This window comes from Melanostigma gelatinosum, assembly GCF_949748355.1.
Source record: "Melanostigma gelatinosum genome assembly, chromosome: 17".
NCBI lineage: Eukaryota > Metazoa > Chordata > Actinopteri > Perciformes > Zoarcidae > Melanostigma > Melanostigma gelatinosum.
Window position 1 is genome coordinate 16501363 of NC_136650.1, and position 20741 is coordinate 16522103.

General features: G+C 44.1%; 1 protein-coding gene across 1 annotated transcript; it reads right to left on the reverse strand.

Annotated features, from left to right (window-relative positions):
• Positions 1–305: 305 nt before the first annotated feature.
• Positions 306–16088, reverse strand: col9a2 (procollagen, type IX, alpha 2). The gene is given in 33 exon segments (XM_079287433.1): positions 306–1424; positions 1829–1906; positions 1990–2178; positions 2337–2391; positions 2478–2624; positions 2760–2792; positions 3199–3243; positions 3385–3420; positions 3766–3837; positions 3918–3971; positions 4051–4104; positions 4196–4249; positions 4369–4413; positions 5202–5255; positions 5352–5405; positions 5494–5547; positions 5705–5758; positions 5863–5916; positions 6357–6410; positions 6545–6598; positions 8215–8268; positions 8386–8442; positions 8532–8582; positions 9934–9987; positions 10111–10164; positions 10289–10312; positions 11673–11684; positions 11686–11709; positions 11976–12029; positions 13707–13769; positions 13883–13918; positions 14632–14706; positions 15763–16088. Coding segments are annotated over 33 exon segments (2076 nt in total). The 5' UTR covers positions 15835–16088; the 3' UTR covers positions 306–1218.
• Between the last annotated feature and the right edge of the window lie 4653 nt (positions 16089–20741).

The following is a 20741-nucleotide window of genomic DNA, read 5'->3' on the forward strand; positions in this document are numbered from 1 at the left end:
TCACTAATCTCCATAAATAGATTCTGCAACGGGAGATTTTGGAAGTGAAATGTTCTGGTTCCATTTGTTGACCAATCACGTTCGAGCTTTGGTTGAATGCAGGTAAGCGTTACATCACATTACAGTCATTCAGCAGACGCTTTTATCCAAATTTTAAATCGGCTTCTAAACTTGCTACTTGTGAAACAATCCAGTCGTCTCTCAACCTCAGTCTCGCATCTCAAGTTGCGAATTAGACTTTAAACAATGAGCAGCACACGGAAAAAGAGTCTCCACCCGAATAGCCGTTGGCGACTCCTGAACAATAAATAGCTTCTGTTAATTCAATTGTGTCATTAAATTGCTGACACCCTGTGGAAAATGGACAGTGGCATAGGAAGCACATTCGGGCTGATTCGTCTTGAGGAAACAATAGTTTTATTTCTGTCGGAATGTTTTATTACGCGCTGAAATCAGTAACGCAGGACTTTACGTTGGTGCATATCATAGCCCATTCTTTCTCCTCGACATAATCAACACACACATTTACAAAGATTTACAGCACTGCATTGTGGGAGATGGGAGTGCCCACATCGGGATATGCTGTTGCCAGGCAACAAGCGGACGAGATCAAGCTAGTCGTTCGTTTCTAAAATGAGACTTGGGGGGGGAATGTACATGTGGTAAATCAAGGATTTCACTGCTACGTTTTTACAGTACGGTACAGTACGGCGTGTCACTTTCAATCATTTATTTGGTCATTTTTGTACACTTTTAAGACATCGGGTGTGACGTCTCAAGAGGGGCATTTCAACTTCAACACACATCTCAAACTAAATATTGCATAATGTAAAACCACTTAACGTGACAACGGTGTGATGGACATTTACCTTTTCACCGTGCTCGGCTCTCAGCCCGTCGGCGGTGGGAGACAACAGGGAGACGCGACAAAATAAATCTGTTCCTTTCACCGCTAGAACAGGGCTGGGGTATTTTGAAGGGGACCGGCCACTGACATCATCCAAAAACACTACAGAATTCAGAAGGATGTGGCTGGGTGAGAGCTGCTGTTGTCATGGTGATGTGGGGGGGAGGGGGATTAAGATCAGAGTATGTCCCACCAGTCAAAACTTCAGGTCGTCCGTCTCAGAAGGGGGGCGCTACATATCCAGTCGCTATTATTGTCCCCTAACCCTTCGTTCTCGATGGTGTCTTCTCTGCTGATGGAGAGGCAGGTCTCTAAATATTGGGTCCTTTGATTGATCCCGCCTCCTGTAGTCTTGGGGATGTGTACGCCGACGCAGCCAAACACATTGCCGCCTCGCAGAAGCCGGGGAGACCTGTCGAACCCGCCCTACCGGGATAACCTGCCTCTCCGGCTGATCCCTGAGGTCCTCTCTCGCCGTGCCTGCCGTCCCGAGCCCCACCATCAACACCCACCGGACCTGTGGGAGGTGAGGGTTCAACATTGGCTTTTAACCTGAATCCCAGGCTTCGAGATGACTAACAGCACTGAAGTTCTATGTGGAGAGCATCTCTCCTGACCCCACTCTCGGATCACACATGTGTTCTGTCTGTATGCAGATATTTAAATTCTGTGCACAGGGGAGAGCGAGTGTGTTTTCCACTGTTTGAAGTGGCGTATATTGTTGCAATCCTATTATATTCTCATTCAAGAGCATCTCTTGTGACTGGAGTTAATGATGCTTTTAAAATGCATCCGCGCAGCCTCCCCTGTGGCAAAAGCTGTAATGCCTTCAATTTCATATTGCACCCTTACTCATCTGAACCTTTGTTCGGTTTTACACGCTGCTTTACATTCCATGTCTGAAGAGGCTTCAGCTCTTACCTTGGATTCCGTGGGGTCCTGGTGCTCCTGGGTGGGGTTTACCAGGATCTCCTCTGCCTCCCTTTGCCCCTCTCTTTCCTGGGAACGCAAAAAAAAAGGGTGGTGTCGAATGTAGCCCAATAAGCTATTCTTTGTACTGTGTACTCGTCACATATTTCCACCTTTAAGTCCTGTGTTTCCAATCTGTCCGGCTCCTCCAATCATGCCGGGAATGCCACGGGCACCAGGTAAGCCATGTGGCCCCTGAGGGCCAGCTGAGCCCGAGGGTCCAGGGGGCCCGGGAGGTCCCATTACACCTGCTCCACCAAGCACAGCCCTCTTGGCGCTCACTGCCACAGCAGCTAGCCTCTCTGTTACAGGAAGAGAGACAGCATCATCATTTTTGATGAACTTACCTTTGGTAATGGGCAACCGATTGCTCAGGAGATAAAAAGTTGTTTCGGGGAACGAGCGAATCTAATCTCCACTACGGACATCAAAAGGTGAATATTCAGGTCTGGACGCTCACCCTGCAACATCTTCAACACCACTTCAATAATATGCTGGTCAGATGGGTCGCGTCCCTGGAGAAAAGAAGAGAAGACTGAGCAAAGAGGAGGCAACTAACCAAGCGCATGAGTCAAGATCAGTCCGTGCACATTGGACTCACTGATGATCCCTGAATGCCTGGCATGCCAGGTACTCCTCGCTCCCCGTTGAGTCCCCTAGGACCGGGCAGTCCTAGTGGTCCCAGGTCTCCGGGTTTACCAGGGTCTCCAGCGGGTCCATTGTGTCCGGAGTCACCCCTAATGCCTTGCTGCGAAGAGAGGAGCATTACAGAGGGGTGAATGAAAATTGATGGCGTTAAAAGGAAAAAGGAAAACGACAAAAAATAAAGGAGGGAAGAAGTGAAGAACAGGAGTAATCCGATTTCCACATAGCACAACCTCACCTGTCCTTTAGGGCCGGGTTCACCAGACAAACCCTGTCACAGCAAACAGAGACTTTGTCAATTGCACATTCATCACTTGCATCTGTCATTTCTGCCTCAGAGACACTCATTGAGCAATAATTCAAGGATGAATACTGCTGAATGAATGCTGAAAAAGGCTGCTTCAAAGAGCCAACGTGCATCATTGCCTCACTGTCATGTAAATGGCTCATTTGCCATCTTGACTATAACGGGGATTTGCATGCAAATTCAAAAGCAGACTACCGCTCCGTCTTAACTCTATGACTTTTCCTGCTATGTAGCGCTTTGCTTTGAATGTTTAAACCTTCTCGTCTAAAGCCAGCAAGTTTCAGTGTTTTGTGTATTCAGAGACTTTTGTGGTTCTTTATAACTAACAGTTTTTAAACCGCTTTAGGTTGTGCGGTAATGATTTTCTTACCTTATCCCCTTTCTCGCCAGCCAATCCCTCAACACCGGGGTCACCCTACAAGCCACGGAGAGGAAACCGAGTCAGAGGGGCCAGAGAGCAGGATGAGTGCAGAGCATATTTCTCAGCATTGTGGCTGAAATACAACATGAGATACGTTTCTGACAATCCGGGTGAAAAACAAAAACTGCAACTCACGTCGTCTCCCTTTGACCCAACTTTTCCTTGGAAGCCCTGGAAAGAAAGATATTTTGAGAACATATGTAATGTCTAGATTATAATATCCTCCAAACAAAAAACAAGAACTAAATGTTGATTCAAGCCAGTGGCGCCACAGATCACAAGGAAATATGTTGTATCATCTCTGAAACATGGAAGATGAGGATGCTCAGATTATCATTTATATTGCTTATTTATATTGCCTCATTCAGTGGCTGACTCTGGATTGGTATGAGTTTAATTCATGGGTAAACACTGCCCCCAATGGACAAGTCAGAAAACATGTTCATCATTGCCGACATTCAAGCACATTTCAATAGGATTTAAAGTACAATCAATGTGTTGCACACACACACGTACCTTGTCTCCCGTGGTTCCGCTAAGACCCTGGGCACCTGGAACACCGATTGGTCCTCTCTCTCCTTTGTTTCCCTGTTAAGATACATTATAATTCATATGAGCTGCAGATCAGCTGCAGATCAGCTAAAAACAAATTCATAGAAGCAACTCACAGGTTTGCCGACAACGCCCTGTGGCCCAACTGCTCCTCGCTGGCCTCTGTCACCCTGTAACAGTCGGGGAAAGGTCAGAATTCCTTCATAGTTGCAGTTTAAATGCTTTCATGTGCTAATTCTGGATTTGTACCTTGGGTCCAGGAACTCCTTCCATACCAGCCTCACCAGGAAGACCAGGCTCACCCTAGGAGCATGCCGTTAAAGTGGAATTATTCCCCCGACTGCACAATATAATAAGTCTTTCTAAATGTTTTGTGTGTATGTTTATGTGTTACCAGAAATCCGGGAGAACCAGACATGCCAACGTGACCCCTGGGTCCAGGCTCGCCCTAACAAGGAATAAATAATGATAAGATATATATATATATTTAAACAAAAAATGAAAACCAGGAAAATTCTTTTAAAAAGTACTAAAAGTCAATTAAACATACGACATGAAATGGCCTACCTTAGATCCAAGTCCACCTTTTGACCCTGGGCTGCCAGGCAATCCCTGCAGACACAATTAACAAGAATGAAAATCACGTAAAGGAAAAAAACAAGTTACATCTGCAGCTTGTTCTTTGACAGCATGGTGTACGGTTTATTTCATATTTTGAAATACAGACAATGAACCTGAAAATGCAACTAGTAATGCATGTGGATATATAAAGTGTGTGCGTGCTGGTAGTGGGTGGTAATAATGCTGATGCCTAATAGAACAATAACTATGAAAATAGGCCGAGCTGCAGTGTCAGCTGCTGGCATACACCTTGCAGCAGGTTCCCTTGCTGTGTGTGTGTGTGTGTGTGTGTGTGTGTGTGTGTGTGTGTCTGATGGTATATCACAGTGTGACATAAAGAAGGGTAAGTTATGGTGTTTTAAGTTTGCAGCAGGGTTGATGTCGCCGCAATGACCATACAGCAAAGTGTACATCTCATGCTTCATTACCCTTTAGTCAGAATGACACACACACACACACACACACACACAGTATACCCACTGGTCTGATAGTGATAAATCACTCGCGGTGGGAGGGAGAATGCTATTTCAAGGTGGTTTAAATTCTAAAACAGTGTGGGTCACAGGTTCACTGTTGTTTGGATGAGTGCCCGGAAAACAAAACATACCAAAATGTACTGGCTGCGTCACACTGGTTTTTTTTCCCTGTCTGGTTTCTGGCCTTGTTGAATGGAGGAGGAGAACAGACTGCCCCCCCCCCCCCTACCCTACGTGTTCTGAGTGACAATAAGCCTTTAGAAACAGACTTATTTGCATGTGCAACACTGAAGGACCACTCACCGCTGTTCCCTGAGGACCAGGAGGACCAGGCATCCCAGCCTGGCCAGGGCTGCCCTGATAACAAAACAAAACAGAACAGAAGAAGAATAAATTGTCAGCTTTGTCTGGGATTTAAGTTTCTCATCATGACCGCAGCTGGTAACAACTTACCTTGATCCCTGGAATACCAGGTGTGCCATCTTTCCCATCAATACCCGGCAGACCCTGCAAAAGCCGGCAGATGAGTCAGTGGACTTCATGTGGCACACTCTCTGAACACCGCCGCATAAACAAAAATGGTGTGTTCACTCACATTCTCTCCCTTTTTTCCAACCGCACCCTGTGGGCCCTGGATACCTCGGCTGCCCTGCAGAAGATAACCAAAACCAGCGTCAGTGTATTTGCAATGCACATCAGGATCACTGTCACCCCCCTTTCCAGTTCTGAGGAATGTATCATCTTTTTTTTTTTGTCCTGCTTTGACAATAAACTTCAAGGGAAAACACAAGGAGAGAGCCACCTACTTTGTCGCCCTTGTCTCCTGCCTCTCCGGGTGGTCCCTGAGGCCCCTCCTCACCCTATAAACAACGGAGAGACTTTGAGTACCTGGTGTAGTGTGGGTACCCGTTTCAACACGAGTACTCACGTCTGTTTGCGTGTGCTAGCATGTGTGTGTTCTTACAGGAGGCCCAGGTATTCCTACAGGTCCGTTGATGCCCTTGTAACCACGAGGCCCCTACGGGAAAACAAAAAGAAAAAGGTGCCATCAATCACTTCAGATCAGGGAGGATGCTAAGTCATGGCAGTCTACTATTCATTGTGATAAAGGGGTAATTAGCGCTTAACTCACTTGACTAATGGGAGCTACACAGAAAGCCAGCCACTGGGCGCTAACTTGGCTAACGCGGCTAATGTTAACAGTAAGACGGATGGCTGCAGCGGATCATTAACTGCAGATGGAGACCCAGACAACCTCAACTCATTAGAGGAGGGGAGAGATTTGTGTTAGCATCATTTCCATATGTCCCCATTGCTGGTAACGGATGATGTTTGTATAGTGGGGCCAGGTCCTTGGTGCTCCTCTCAGAATGAGGGCAGCTTTGCACCCAAAGAGAAAGAGGACAAAGAAAGTTGGATGTGACTGTGAAAAAAAAAAGAAAAAAAGGTGGAACTCACTGCTTCCGCTTTAGGACCCATCATTCCTGGATAACCTCTCAGACCCATCGGACCCTGAGAAGGAAGCAAAGACAAACAGGGTGGGACAGAGACCAGATACAGAGCAAATGCTACAGTACTATGTTCTGCAACATAAGCTTATTGTTCGAACTTTGCCAAGTGGCTAAAGAGTAGAATGTTCCGCATACCGGAGGTCCTGGGATGCCCTGTTCCCCAGAGATGCCCACTTCTCCCTTGGGACCCTGTTGGAGGAAAGGAAAAATAACAGGCTGATTCGTTATTCTCTGAATTTTTATTTTAGCTTCATGTCCACAGAGTTTGAAACTCTGAGCTGGACAGAAACAAACTGTTGAAAGTAGTCGATCGTGGCTGCTGGTTGCGTCTGATGTCTGAACTGCTCTTTGATGGTTTGCTGGTCAAGCTTGTTACAAATCTAGCTCAAGCTAGTTAGCCAGATCAAGCTAGCTGGTCAAAGAACTGTCAAACACCCCCCAGAAGCTAGTCAAAGAACCATCATCGGGACTATGGGACCAAAACCCGTTCAAGGCTTATCTGTGTTATTAGTGGAATTGGACATTTGGAGAAAAACACTCATTTGGTTTCTTCCAAAGAGTTCAATGAGAAGATCTGCCATGTCCGTTTCTTAAATTGCCAGAGAGTGGTGGTGATTAGCTTACTGGTAGATTAGCAGAAATAACTGAAACAAGATTAAAACAAAAAAAACCAACACCCCTAAAGCGTCTTAATTAACTCTAAAAGAGAACAAGGTGTGGGTTTCTGTAACTATTTCTAAGCCAGGCAAACAACGAACTAAGACTCCAGAAAGTCAGTGCAGCCGGCCGCTGTGTTACAGCAGCAACTAGTGGTTGTTATATTCCTGTTTGTGTACAACGTTAACAAATTACTTAATTTAGCCATTTTCCTTTAAAAGTAGATTCAGAGATTCTGAAGAGATTGGACTTAAATAGTCTTGTGTGAATCAGTCAGAGACACTTTATCTGTTTCCCATTTACTGAGCCAGGGCTTAAACAGCTCGCATACTCTGAGGCGATAACTCGCTAAATTTGACAAAACATAAATTGGATTAGAGTCGCTGACATCTTTCAGTACAAAAAAACGATGATTTTTTGAGCTGATCATATTGGTCTACCAGCATCAGTGATCTAATGTACTACCCTCACCAGCATCATGTCATGTCTGTCCAGCAACAAAGCTCGGGTCACGAGCCACTTTTAGCTCGTCTAGTTCATTTTTTAGCAGTCTAAAAATGCATGTAATACTGGTCTTTCTATCATAAAGCATATTTATCACAGATGATATCTGGGTTTAAGCTTAAACAGCTTGTGGGAACGTAGACAGCTCGTGCTTGCTGTCTTGCTAAAAAGAAGAAGAAGAAAAAAAAAAAAGAAGAGCAGCACCACAGGTCAACCTTGAGTAAAAAGCAGGTCTTCTAAAATACCGGTCTGACTTGCAGGAGCAGTAACTGGGTGGGTTGAGTGTTTTCGAGCGTCTAAGGCCTGGCTGGCCCTCTCCCTCGGAGCCCACTGTGCGCTCATTAGCTGTGCTTAATCCAGAAAGGTGTGCGAGCCCCGGCTCTCTCATCTTCCCCTTCATGGACCTGGCTCTTCACCACTCCTTTCATCTAGCGCGCTGCATGCTGACTGTAGGGCCAGGCCTGACTAATCGCAGCCAGATTAGTGCCAGTCCTGTGCCTCTGGGGGGGGGGGGGGGGGGGGGGTTCATTAAAGCTAATCCTCACCTCTGCTGGTCCTGAATGGTGGGCGGGTGTGCGACATGTGCATGTATCTGTGTTTGAGTGCACGTGTGAATCCGTTCTCCAAGAGATTGTGCAGCTCACCGATTGTCCAATGCTACCCGGCTCTCCGAGAACACCACCACGTCCTTTGTGTCCCTAAAAGGGCAACAATCAGTCAGTAGGGTGTCATACAATATTGTTATATAACATAATCATTGATGCTGAAAAAAAACAACTATGCTTATTCCTTCAGGGGGACTGTCGACTTCTCACCTTGATTCCCTGCAGTCCCTGGGGGCCTTTAGGTCCTGCTGGACAGTTAAGAGGACACTGTTGTCGGGAGAAGGAAACACATGGATTATGAAAAGTGAAGTTGTGTCAACAAGATTTGTAATAACGTGGATGTCTTTAGAGCTTACCTGGAAGTCTGCACTTCCCTCTTCACCACCAATGAACTTCCCTGGAGGACCCTAGATGGACAGACAGGTGGACAGAGAGGTTCGATGGATGCAGAAAATCACCTGGTCACAGTTGAGCTCTTCTCTTTCTCCCTCCATCTTTCCTTCTCTCTGTTTATAGATTGAGTTGGGAAGTAACTGCACAGGGGCTGATGCATTCCTGCTACAGTCAGATGAGACACTGATCTAATGGGGGTCTATTTACGCTAGGATAGCACTAAAGCTAAACAAATGCACTCACACCACGGGGGGGAAAAAAGACTTGAAAAAGTGTACCGCACAAAACAGTTTGTGGTATTTTATCACTCTCTGTCTGTTGGAACAAAGACCAAGCAGGCTGTGTTATCATACAGTACATTCTAAAAGCATGTTACTTTGCTGCTTGTTCTGCAGAACAGAGCTCACTTCAACATCGGTTTGGCAGAAGTGATCCCATTCAATGATGTAACTAAACTGCAATTAGTTTGGTGTAACTTGATTGAGCCCATTGAGCTCATTTTGTCGCTCAGCTGTTGTCACCACATCTCACTGAATGAAAAACTCTGCAAATGTGCCGTGATTTACTGTGACACCTTTTGTGTGGACGAGGTTTGAGTTTATCCAAGCGCCGCAGTTTTATTCACCGTTAATGCATCAGCCGATAAAAGCATATTGCAGATATATTAGCGTGTCTGCCAATACAACAAGACGTTACAGCAAAGATATGCCAAAACATTATGTTTAGAGTAAATAGTTTGAACACCAGAGGGAAATTACAAGTTTATTTGTAGTACTGAAAAATGAGCACAATAAAACCCAAGTTAAGGGATCCTTATCAAATATTTTTGATATTATTTTTGTTTGTGTTCTATATTTATGTAAAAAAAAAAAAAGAATTTGGCCAATATATATGGTTTTCAAATCGTATAAACTCTCAAATATGAATATCAGTGCTGTTATGACTGTTGATGTTATTTTATACCCGAACAGTGAGCTGGGAGGAAATGATGTGGAGGATGAGCTGAGAAAAGCAGGGCATGTACAGCATCTAATCGGAAGATCGGCTGTTTGATCCCCGGCACCAGCAAGATTGCATGTCAACGTGTTCTTGGGAAAGATACTGTGGACCACGGCATATCTGTCAGGGTGGACAAAATAACAGGGATACCTGGATAGTGTAACACGATACAGGGGGTCGTTCTAGTTGTTCTTCAGCTTGTGTACTGCAACATCCATCCATACTACAACTACATGGTACTTAAAAGCTCTCCAACCTCTTGATCGCAGGTTGTCCTAAGGCATGTCACCTCTAACATCATCTTTTTTTCCATTAAAAATCAGAGCGATATATACCCTGGACAACCAGTCCTTGGCGGACACTTACTGGCTTGCCAGGAGGTCCAGGAAGTCCTGAAGGTCCAAGTGATCCCACGATACCCTAAATGAAGCAGAGGGAAAGCAGCTGTGATTAAGAAGGTAAGGGTTCTGCTGGCTTGTGACCTGCCTTTGAGACATTTGCAAGTCATGAAGGCGGAATAACAAACTGAAGATGGTGTCCTACCTTTGTACCGGATGATCCAATTTCACCTGGCAGACCAATTGGCCCTGGAGCGCCCTAGATAGAGAGAGACACAGAGAGCAAGAAATAACAATGCATAGACGTCCCAGCAGCCAACAATGTATTCCCACAGCCATTAAGTGATAAGGCCTAGCTGTGTTATAACATGCAAGCTACTTACAGCCAGTCCTGGAAGGCCGGGTCCCTGCGAGGACAGAAGGGACGAGGGGTTAAACTACGACAAGTGAAACCAATCCGTCAAAGCATCAATTAACATTTGTGAAAGCCAATTAATAATGGCAGCAGTAATTCAATAATGCTCGTGTACAGCGTAAACAGTGCTCGAGGAGAGCAAAGACACAGAACGCAATCAGTTGACGTTTGCTCCGTCTTTGCTTGGAATTAATTATAAAACAAAGTAATTGAATCAGTCAGCCTTCTTGGAGGACGAACAGCCCACAGGGCAGGATCTCCAGTCTGTGCAGCATGAGGCAGCTGGGTGCACGAGACAGGACGCCCCGTTAATGCTAAACAAGGGATTTAACTAATAGTGTTGCATTCAAGCACGACATTGAACGACTCTGGACTGAATATGAAGGATGCTGTCTGATAGATGGACACTGAACACCACCTAGTGGTGTTACAGGTGATGTGCTGGTACACCCTGCATTTGCACGACAGCGGTTGCATTTAGTGATAACGTGTGCTTAAAATGCAAATCCTTGAGGGGACCTTTCTTCTTTATTGAGGAATGTGTAGAAAATACGGCTCATGTCATCTGGAGAAGGCGTATGTCACATCTGGGTAAGTTAAATCCAAAAAGGGGGGCACAGATGGTCGGGCACTCATCGAGAGAAAGGGACTCGGGAGGTTGCCTTATGAGGCCAGCTGGGTTACAATATGTTGGTTCGGAAAATGACGAGGCATTAAACAATGTCGAATCATGCCCGTCATAGCTCATCTTCATAAGTACCATGACAACCTTGTGTGATAAAAAGTGATCGAATTCGTCATAATGTACCTTTCAGGTATATAAATAGGCAAGTATATTTACTAAACTACTACACTACTACTACCTGCTGGTAATTTTATGCCATTTCTACTTCTGTACTTTACATTAAAAAACAACATATAAGCTAATACAATGAACCCAAAAAGGCAAACGTATCAAATATTTTGCAGAAGAGTAACAATTAGAAAAAAAAATACCCAGAAATAAAATACAATTTTGTCCAGCAGAATGATGTAATCAAAAAAAAAGTAGAATCTTGTGAGCTGACCTGACCCCCAAGTTGGGACCTACTGGACCAAACTAAACTGTCTGTAAAGTAGTTTTAAGTACTTTACAGACAGTTTAGTTTGCCCCCCCCCCCCCCCCCACCCCCCCCCCCCCCCCCCCCCCCGACCAGTAAAATGCTACTTCTGCGTGGACACATCGGTAACAATCTAACGATGTAACATTATTACATGAAAAACACATCAGTCAAATGGTACTTTTACTGAGTATTTCTTCCATTTATATATTAAATATATTAATTATTTATAGACAAAAAAATAGTTCTTACAGGAGGTCCAGGGTTTGCCACTTGGCCCAGGTCCACCCTGCAGGCAACAGAGAACAACAATATAACTGTAGTAGTGACATGCTAGGATCTTACACAACTTGATGACCTGATGCTCAGTTACTTATTCTCTTGTAAGCATGCTCAACATCACTCTGGCAAGATGCTGGGAACATGACCCAGAGGCTTCTTTCTTGTATAAAGTGACCCTTGTTCAATATGAAAGCTTAGGGTTTCCACATAATAGCATTATAATGGTGCACTTGTTCTAATAATCTTTTTTCAGGTGGAGGTTTAGATACTTGCCTTCGGCCCAGCGCTCCCAATATGACCTCGATCACCCTTTGCTCCAATCAAACCCTGGAGACAGACAGAGACTTGTTAGCAGGCCGATATGCTAGACATGTATATGGAGGTCGAAAAAGGCACAAAAACAAACACGGAAGAGGTTGAAATGTTCATTATTCAGTTACCACGGGGCTTTCCACAGGTTATATGGGATGTGAATTCACATTACAATTCAGCGAATCATACATTTGATCAAAGCTGACACTGTTCTTAGGTAATTAGGAAAACAACCAGAGATTGAGATTCCAGGGCGGATTACCGGCTAAATCTCTGAGGAATGCGTGTGTGTGTGTGTGTGTGTGTGCTTCTGTTGGCATGTGACCAAAGGCATCGGCACTCAACCAACCAAGAGTGAAGCAGCAACGGAAGCTGCACCACAATTGAAGTAGTATGAGGTAAATCAGTTGGTGCCCCAAAGTTAAAAAAAATCACGTTAAACTCATCTGATTTTCTTTACCTCCACTTCCTCATTGCTAGAGATTTAATAGTTATTGGTTAAGGGATTTCACATAAATCTCGTCATCTAGAACGTCTAATAATCTGTCCACAAAGCTATTATTCAGTCCTCAAAAGCACATTTCTAAGACTGAAATGGTGAAATAAGCTTTAAAATGTAATCCCTGTGTTGACAATAAACCGATAGTTTGAAGAAAATTGGGACCCAGCCCACTGAGGGAGTTTCTGAATACCTCAAGATAAAAATAACTCAACTGTACAGTAGATTTAAGTACAGCAGCTTAATTATTTGTGAAGTGACTTTATTTAATGATAAACCTTGAAGTGGAAAAATGGAGCAGTGAGATTAGAAATGCCATTCAATTAAAAACAACAGGATGACTTTTGATTTGAAGTTATCACATTTTTAATGCCACCCTTACTGACTTTATAGTGACTTAAAGTCTGCGGACTTTGTTTTATTGTGGACAGTTTGGTTTACAGTGCATATTTTTCATCAAAATCTATTGTGTGCATAAGGTGTAATATTTCAAAAAACATTTTCTACTTCATAAAGCATCTGCAAAATGGAATGTTGGACTTTTGATTGTTTTGACAAACTGTAATGCTTCCGAGGACTAAGTGTGCAGTGGTTGAAATCACAAGCTCACAGAGCAGGTCTAAATTAACAAAAAATAAACTCTCCAGTCAGAACAAATGTTTATCCCCAAACTCATGCTGCATATATACGTCGTCATGCATGTCATGGTGCAACAAGTGAGACGAACAACACCAGGAACAGCTCATCAAAGAACGCCTCTACAGCACCTGTAGAAGTACTACAGCCTACCTTTAAACGTTGGATCTCATGATCTTTTGTGCATTGTTGTGTTTTCTAGCTATTATTGTCATATTATTCATAATAACCTACGCAACATCCCCTCAATTTCAGAAAAAAAAAAAAAAAAAAAGTTTTCTTACAAATTCAATTTTTACTAAAGCAATAGATCGTGGCTCCAAACATCCTTAGAGACATTTTAATATTAAAAATGAAGACATTTGGCAATGTTGCTAGGTCTTGCTATTCCTGTGGGAATGTTTTCACCTTTGTTTCCTCAAGGGTCTTTTTCATTTCCTTATTAGGCGTTATTAAGCTGATTTAACATTAAGCCTCTCTTAATGTTATTTTTGCATTTTCTTGCAGTCTTTCTCTCAAACACACACCAAATACCGACGTCAAGTCAGTTCACTTACATCAATGCCGTTCTCTCCCGCTGCTCCATCAAGACCGGGCTCTCCTGGCTCTCCCTTTAGTCCCTACAATGAAAAACAAAAAAAAGCGCTGTTGTCACGGTACAATATAGATATGAAGATCAATCAAATGCTCAAGGTGTTGTATTACACAATCCAACAGTCCAGTACAAACTTACTGGTGAACCAGGGGGCCCAGGTGGTCCATTGTCTCCCTGCAGACAAACAGAGTGCAGATGTTGATTTGGTATTGATTTGTTTAACACTGGGAGCATGGAATATATGGTACACTCATTGATTTTGCCCATATCTAAGCTCTATCGCCACAATGTCCTTCATCACTGATACATCTTGACAGTAGACGGGTGATAATACACCTTGTGTTTCACTGTGGATGTTCTCACAACACAGCCTGTTTGACAGACTTTGTATCTTGCCATCTTGACTTTGCAGAAGAAGTTCCTCCAGGCAGAGACGCATGTTCCAAGGAGGCTACACCTCCCAGTTTGAACCAAGCAACTTGTACAGTATATTCATATTAATGAAGGTGGTACAGTATTGGTTAAGACCATAGACTTCAGTTAAACCTTGATCGCATCGGATTCTGGGTCGCAGTTGTTTCATTTACAGGCAGTGTGTGTCCACTGGCCCTGCAGCCTCTATTTCCCACATATTTATACAAGCTGTGTGTAGTTAACGCTGAGAATTTCTCAAATGTATCACATTACTGTGACACAGACTCAAGGATTGAGGCGAGAGGTCCCTTCTCAAAGGCAACCTCTCTCTGCTGGGAACAGAGCTCTTTTGTGCCAATGTGTTTTCATCTTGTAGTGCTCCCTGCTGGTAAGACTCCAGTACTGCGGAGCGGCACAGTGTTGGTATTTCTCCAGCACAATGATGGTCTTTGTGACTAAATGTGGATACTCACATCAATGCCGTCTGACCCAGGCATGCCAGAGGGGCCTGGTGGGCCGGCCTGGCCCAGAGGTCCAGGTGGACCCCTCTGAAACACAGGCAGAAAGAACGTTTAAGACCGACAAGACATGACAAACAACAGATACCCCCACAAACTATCATAGTACTGTGCAATTTATGAGTATTATACATTATAATGAGTATTATGGTCACACAATAAAGGTGTAACACCAAAAGGTACAATTACATCAAAACATGCCGAAAATATTACACAAATAAGTGATAAAACACCATGAGCTAACTTGTCATATGGGTCAATTCAAGGCTACTGCATGCATTGTGTTGTAAGAAAGCATCCCACTAAAAAAAAAAAAGACCAAAAAGAAACCAAAACGAGGAAAAACAAAGGAATGAGGAGGAATGTGGAAGGAGGGGTCATGAGACTGGCACAGTTTACCCCCCCCCCCCCCCCCCCCCAAAAACCCAAAATATCATCTCAGAGGATCAGTCAGTCCATCAGATGTTAAAAACACATTTTAAATCCAACTTTGAATTCTTCAAATGTGGAAGCTGAATAATCCCAAAGAGTGAACGACGTAAGACGTCCAGCAGATAACATGTAGGTGTCTGTTTGAAGCGGGGCTTCGATGCTCAGTGGACACAGTTAGTGTGTGTGTTGTAGGCTGTGTGTGTGTTTGTTTGTGGCAATTGCTCACTGATTGAAAAAAGAAGAAGAAGCAATTCAACATTTTCCTCCATTCCTGATTCTTCTAAGCCCCAAAAAAGAACCCAGGTTAACGGCAAACCCTTTTCCTTTAATAGTTCCCCTCTGTTACATCTTCAAGAGGTATAAGAGTCCAGTAACACTTTGTCTCCACAGCAGAAAACACATGACAGCTCTTTCTTTTACATGCATGCTATGAAGCCAGGTGATCATCACAAATCGACCTGTGTTGGTTCAACCCTGAGCATTTTTGATCACTTCAACTCGCACCAAGACAGAACACAACTCATCAAATCACCTCCAGACATCCAGCGCTCGCTGGCCCTTTCCAGGGGCCCAAAATACCCCCAACTGAACCCCAGAATAAAAAAAGGAGCTAAACCTGAGCACAGCAGGTCTTTAACTCCCCGGTCCACTCACCACTTGGGCCAGAGCCAGGCACAAGGTCTGCAGTATTACCCAGGTCTTCAGCAAGGCAGAGAGAGCAGCCATGGTCCCTCTCCCCTGTCTGTCTCTCCTCGGTTCACCAAATCCTCTCTTCTCTCGCCTCTTTCTGCTCCCTTACTCCTCTCCAGGCCGGCACAGAACGCAACTGGTGGAGCAGAGCTGTCTGAGAGGCAGGGGAGGGGGGGGGGGGGGGGGGGGCTCAGCCTCCAGAAAAAATAAAATCCACTCAGGAGGAAGGAGAGAGCTGAGGGTGGAGAGGGATGAGGACGAGGGAAGAGGACAGAGAAAGAGGTGTCATCCTGCCCGACAGCCGGCCTCTGAAAGCAGAAGAAAAAACACTCTATGCACCCATCAATAGTGTGGGAAACACACACACACACACCTATACATAGTTACACACACACACACACACAGTATCTCAAAACATCTCAGGTTTTCACATTAGATTTGGGGGATGAGGGAACTGAATATGCGCTCTACGGGCAGCTTCTGCGATTGGTAGATTTATGAATAATTAGCATATTTGGTACCAAGTTCTGAAGCCAATTGGGCTGAGCAGCCATCAAGCTCCTCCCAAAGCTGTGGGAGTGGACCAACGAATAAAACCTAAAACAGCTAAACACAGGCCTTTGGGCAAGCGTCTGCCTTCGTGCCTCTCTCTCTCTCTCCTCTCTCTCTCTCTCTCTCTCTCTCTCTCTCTCTCTCTCTCTCTCTCTCTCTCTCTCTCTCTCTCTCTCTCTCTCTCTCTCTCTCTCTCTCTCGCTCTCTCGCTCTCGCTCTCTCTCTCTCTCTCGCTCTCTCTCTCTCTCTCTCGCTCTCTCGGCGTTTGTCGTTTTTGTTTTTCTTGCCCCGAGGCCATCATTTGCATAGCGGTGTAAATATCTCCAAACATTTCCAATGTGAACGTTGCACTGCACATACGAGAGGAGGCAGGGATGCTACTTGTCTCCACAGCTACTTGGTGGTTTTACTAAGAGCAGGTTAGTTCCCACTGTAATCCAAAGTGGCCTTCTGAGGGTGAATAAACAAGGAAATAAAAAAAAACGTACAGTGACCCCTATTGTGCAGACATTATATTACACCAAACACAGCAATTCCCTCTGTGTCCCCTAGATGGCAGCAGATACACGTTAACAAGTCTGCAGAGCAGCTTAGTTGCTATGGAGGCCGACACTGCTACAACTGGGGATAATATACATTTGTTCTCCTCGGGGATGATGAAGACCATACTGAGGATGCTGAGAAGAGATGCAGTTATTAGCAAATTGAGATTTATTGCACACAACAGGGAATCTCCACAGACTCCATTAAATACATTAGGAAACCGGCTCAGTGGCGGCTTATGTATTGTATTTGCTTTGCACAATATCTTCGCACTGCATTTATCACACTAACTCTGAATTGGTTCGCCCCTTTTTTTCCCCATAGTTTGCCTAAAATGATTAAACATCAACGATTGCAAGTGCTATTTTTGAATGTATGGGGTGGTTTATTAAATACAATAGTTCAAATGAAACAAGGAGTATTTTTGCTCACACATTTAACAACAACCTCAAAATCAGTTTTCTTAGCCAAGAGTCACTGGACACACAAATAAACCGGTTGCTTTTCTCTTGTTTGAGAGTAAAGAAATGCAAAAGTATTTGACAAAAATGACAAGACGTACTGGAAAAAAATATAGAATGTAATTCAGGACAACAGCACAACAAAGGATGTCTTGAGAAATTAGGTAAACCAATTTGTCCCTTTAAACAAATAAATACATACAAAGACTCTTGTATTGAGATGCTTTATATTCAAAAGTTTTCCAGTTTTTGTCCATTAATTGTGTGCTTCTTCTGTGCATTCATGAAATCAGGTAGACAAGATTATTATGGGTAGCAGGATCCAAAAATAATGTGCAGAATCTACATTTTGCAGAACTGCAGAAGAAGACACTGTTAATGATCTTCTAATTCATCATGCTCTCGTGAACTTTGCCTCAATGCCACTTTCACAAGGATGTTTCAAAAATGACAATGTCAGCAAAGTTCTGCAAATCCAAATGATGCAACAGCATTTTCCTGTAATCCTTATGAGTCACTTTCTTCAAGCAGTTGAAAATTGCAACATCAAGAAAACCCCATTAACCCCATTAAGGTTTACTGTGACTGTATAACATTATCGAAATGATTCTCAAATGTCAGCTTTTATATTACTATGCTTCGTATGTACTGTGTGTGTGTGTGTGTGTGTGTGTGTGTGTGTGTGTGTGTGTGTGTGTGTGTGTGTAGTGCCACTCTAATGCCCGAGAGTGGAATCAATCTTTTCACTTCTTCAACAAAGGCTTACAAATTGTCTTCCAGGCGACTGATGCACGAATGCTGCTCCGCTGTTGAAAACAACGCGACGGCGAAACCAATTCTCATTTGAATTTCGGGAAATTGAGAGATCAAATGCATGGAAATGCGACGCATCTGTATTCAGAAAAACCTGCGGTGCAGATCTTCTCACGGGTGAGAACTGAAAAGAATCATCCTCCAAGTTGTTGTATTTCTCATGATAGACGATTCCCCGGACTCCTCAAACTTCGGAAAACAGAAGAGGAAAACATTGGCCTCGCCCGGTTCTTGTCTCAGCCCCTCTCAATCTGCCTCTGCCTCTTTCCCCCTGCTCATGTTTACATTCTCAGGAGGAAATTACTTCACTGTTACTTTTCTAAATGAAAGCAATCACATCTTGTTCCACGAGTTGATAGCATACTTATCGCAGCTTAGAGACGGATGAGGCACCACGCCACCCTCCCCCAATTCAACCAATAAATGACCATCAACCAATAAATGACCATCAACCAATAAATGACCATCGCACGTCCTCCTCCTCATATACACACGGCAAAATATTATCTGGCCTCCAGACAAATGCGCAAACCAGAGCAAAGCAAGCACTACACGCACGTGTGCTCATGCATTTAAGTAGCCCCTAATTGAAATATTATGAGTGACCAGGGAGGTTTCGGTTCGGTGCTGGTATTCAGCTCTTTGCTCCCACTTTTCCTGAGAAAGATCCGTTTCTCACACACAGGCTTCTCTAATAAGACACCTGAGAGAAGGAGAGAATGGAAGTCATCATTGAAAGTCTGATGCAAAGGAAGGGACACACACACACACACACCATACAATGACGACAGACAGGGTAAATATTATTCTTGAGTGCAGGTGTGAGGAGTAGCGGCGAAGTGATAACAGAGGAGGCCATTAACAGTCCGGCAGGGTTTGAGGCCGACCCCGAGGCCCGCTCCGTGTCAAGCCTTCCACGGAGAAGGCATCGTTTACGGTCGGAGCAGAGGGAGGAGAGGTACACACTGACAGACTGATGATATACAGGCAGAGGATATTAGTCCATCCTGTATGAAACACGTTCATTAGGGTGTTTCGTGGTTATTCTCTCGATGTGAAAATCGCTCCAGTCAGCCGGAAGATAAAGCTCCTTTGACATGTAAAACTATTGGGGAATTCGGCAGATGAAGACATTTTCGAGGTGCGATTTGCTTGTCCATCATGAAGCTAACGGCGCAGTTCATTTGAGGGTGTGTGTGTGTGTGAGACAGGGATAAGTGTTCACACATGCCTTCAGACTTTTCTTCCGCTTTGTTCAATGACTTCAACCCTAAAAGACACCAGTTTTAAGAAAATCCATTGTGCAAAACCACTTTAAAAACGCACCAATCTTTCAAAGTCAGTGAGCGTCAGATCCGGCTTCTCACCACGCCGGCGACGAGGCTTGAACCCGATGTGGTGGCGAGACCCAGCTGTATGGTGAGAACTGGCCCAGAGTCACAAGCTGACAAAGCGATGACTGCTGCGGGGACAGAAAAACGCACCGTTTAGCAGACCCCAGTCTGAGCTAGGTGAGGTGTTTCTAAGCAACAAAGCATTGGTAACACATCCCACGTCGGACCAAGGCCCACAGCTGTGCTTCACCGCCATCAAAGCTAAAGGGATGAGGCAGCAGATTGTTACTATTGCTGTAATGTGTTTGCACTGGCAAACACACACACGGATATTTCATACTCTGACATTATTATGGTAGCTAGATACACTGTCATAGTTGTTTCCCAGCCTCCCCTAAATTTGATTTCACTTTTCGGGCGATGAAATGCTGTTTTCAGCAAACATTACTGGTGAAATATATTGGCCCGTGGAGGTGGTCTGGCACGTTGTCTTAAAATCCTATTTGAGCGTTTAGTGTGAGATTTCCAAAGTTCAAACATCATAAATAACACACAGTAAATCCAGGGTATCACAATATGCGTGTTGCAGATGTAAAGTGGAAACAGGCAGATTTACTCCAAGTTGTGTTTTCATGCTTTAAAGGGATTTTGCTGCCACATGTTACACATTTAGAACTGGTGCACTCGTATTTGTCCCTTAAAGGAGTAGTTTGACATGTTGGGAAATAGGGTGCATGTATTCGCTCTATTAGCAAGAGTCTGGTGAGGAGACTGACACCACTGTCATGCCTGTATGCTAAAGCTAGAGCCAGCAGGCGGTTAGCTTAGCTTAAAGAGGAGCTAGCATGCTAATTTTCAGGTTCACATTTGTATTTTGGGTTTCTACTGGAACACGTTAACGTGCTTTAATGTTCAAAAACATTATTTTCACTCATTCTGTCCGTCTGAATTTACCCTCTGACTGAAATACTCAGCGCTGTTGCCTTCCAAAAAGTGACTGGCTTGTCTTATTTCAGTTTGTGGGTTTGGATACCAAAATGTATTTGCACTGGCACTCCAAAAAGTGAGGTTTTCATGATCTGTGTCTGAAGCTATCCTGAATTTGATCAAAGGTAACAAATTCTACTTCCCAACACCGCTAAAGCTAACTCATTAACATATCGTAGAGGTGTTGATCGGTGTTTGGACAGAGCAAAGCTAGCTATTTCCTCCTGCCTCCAGTCATTTTGCGATTAAGCTA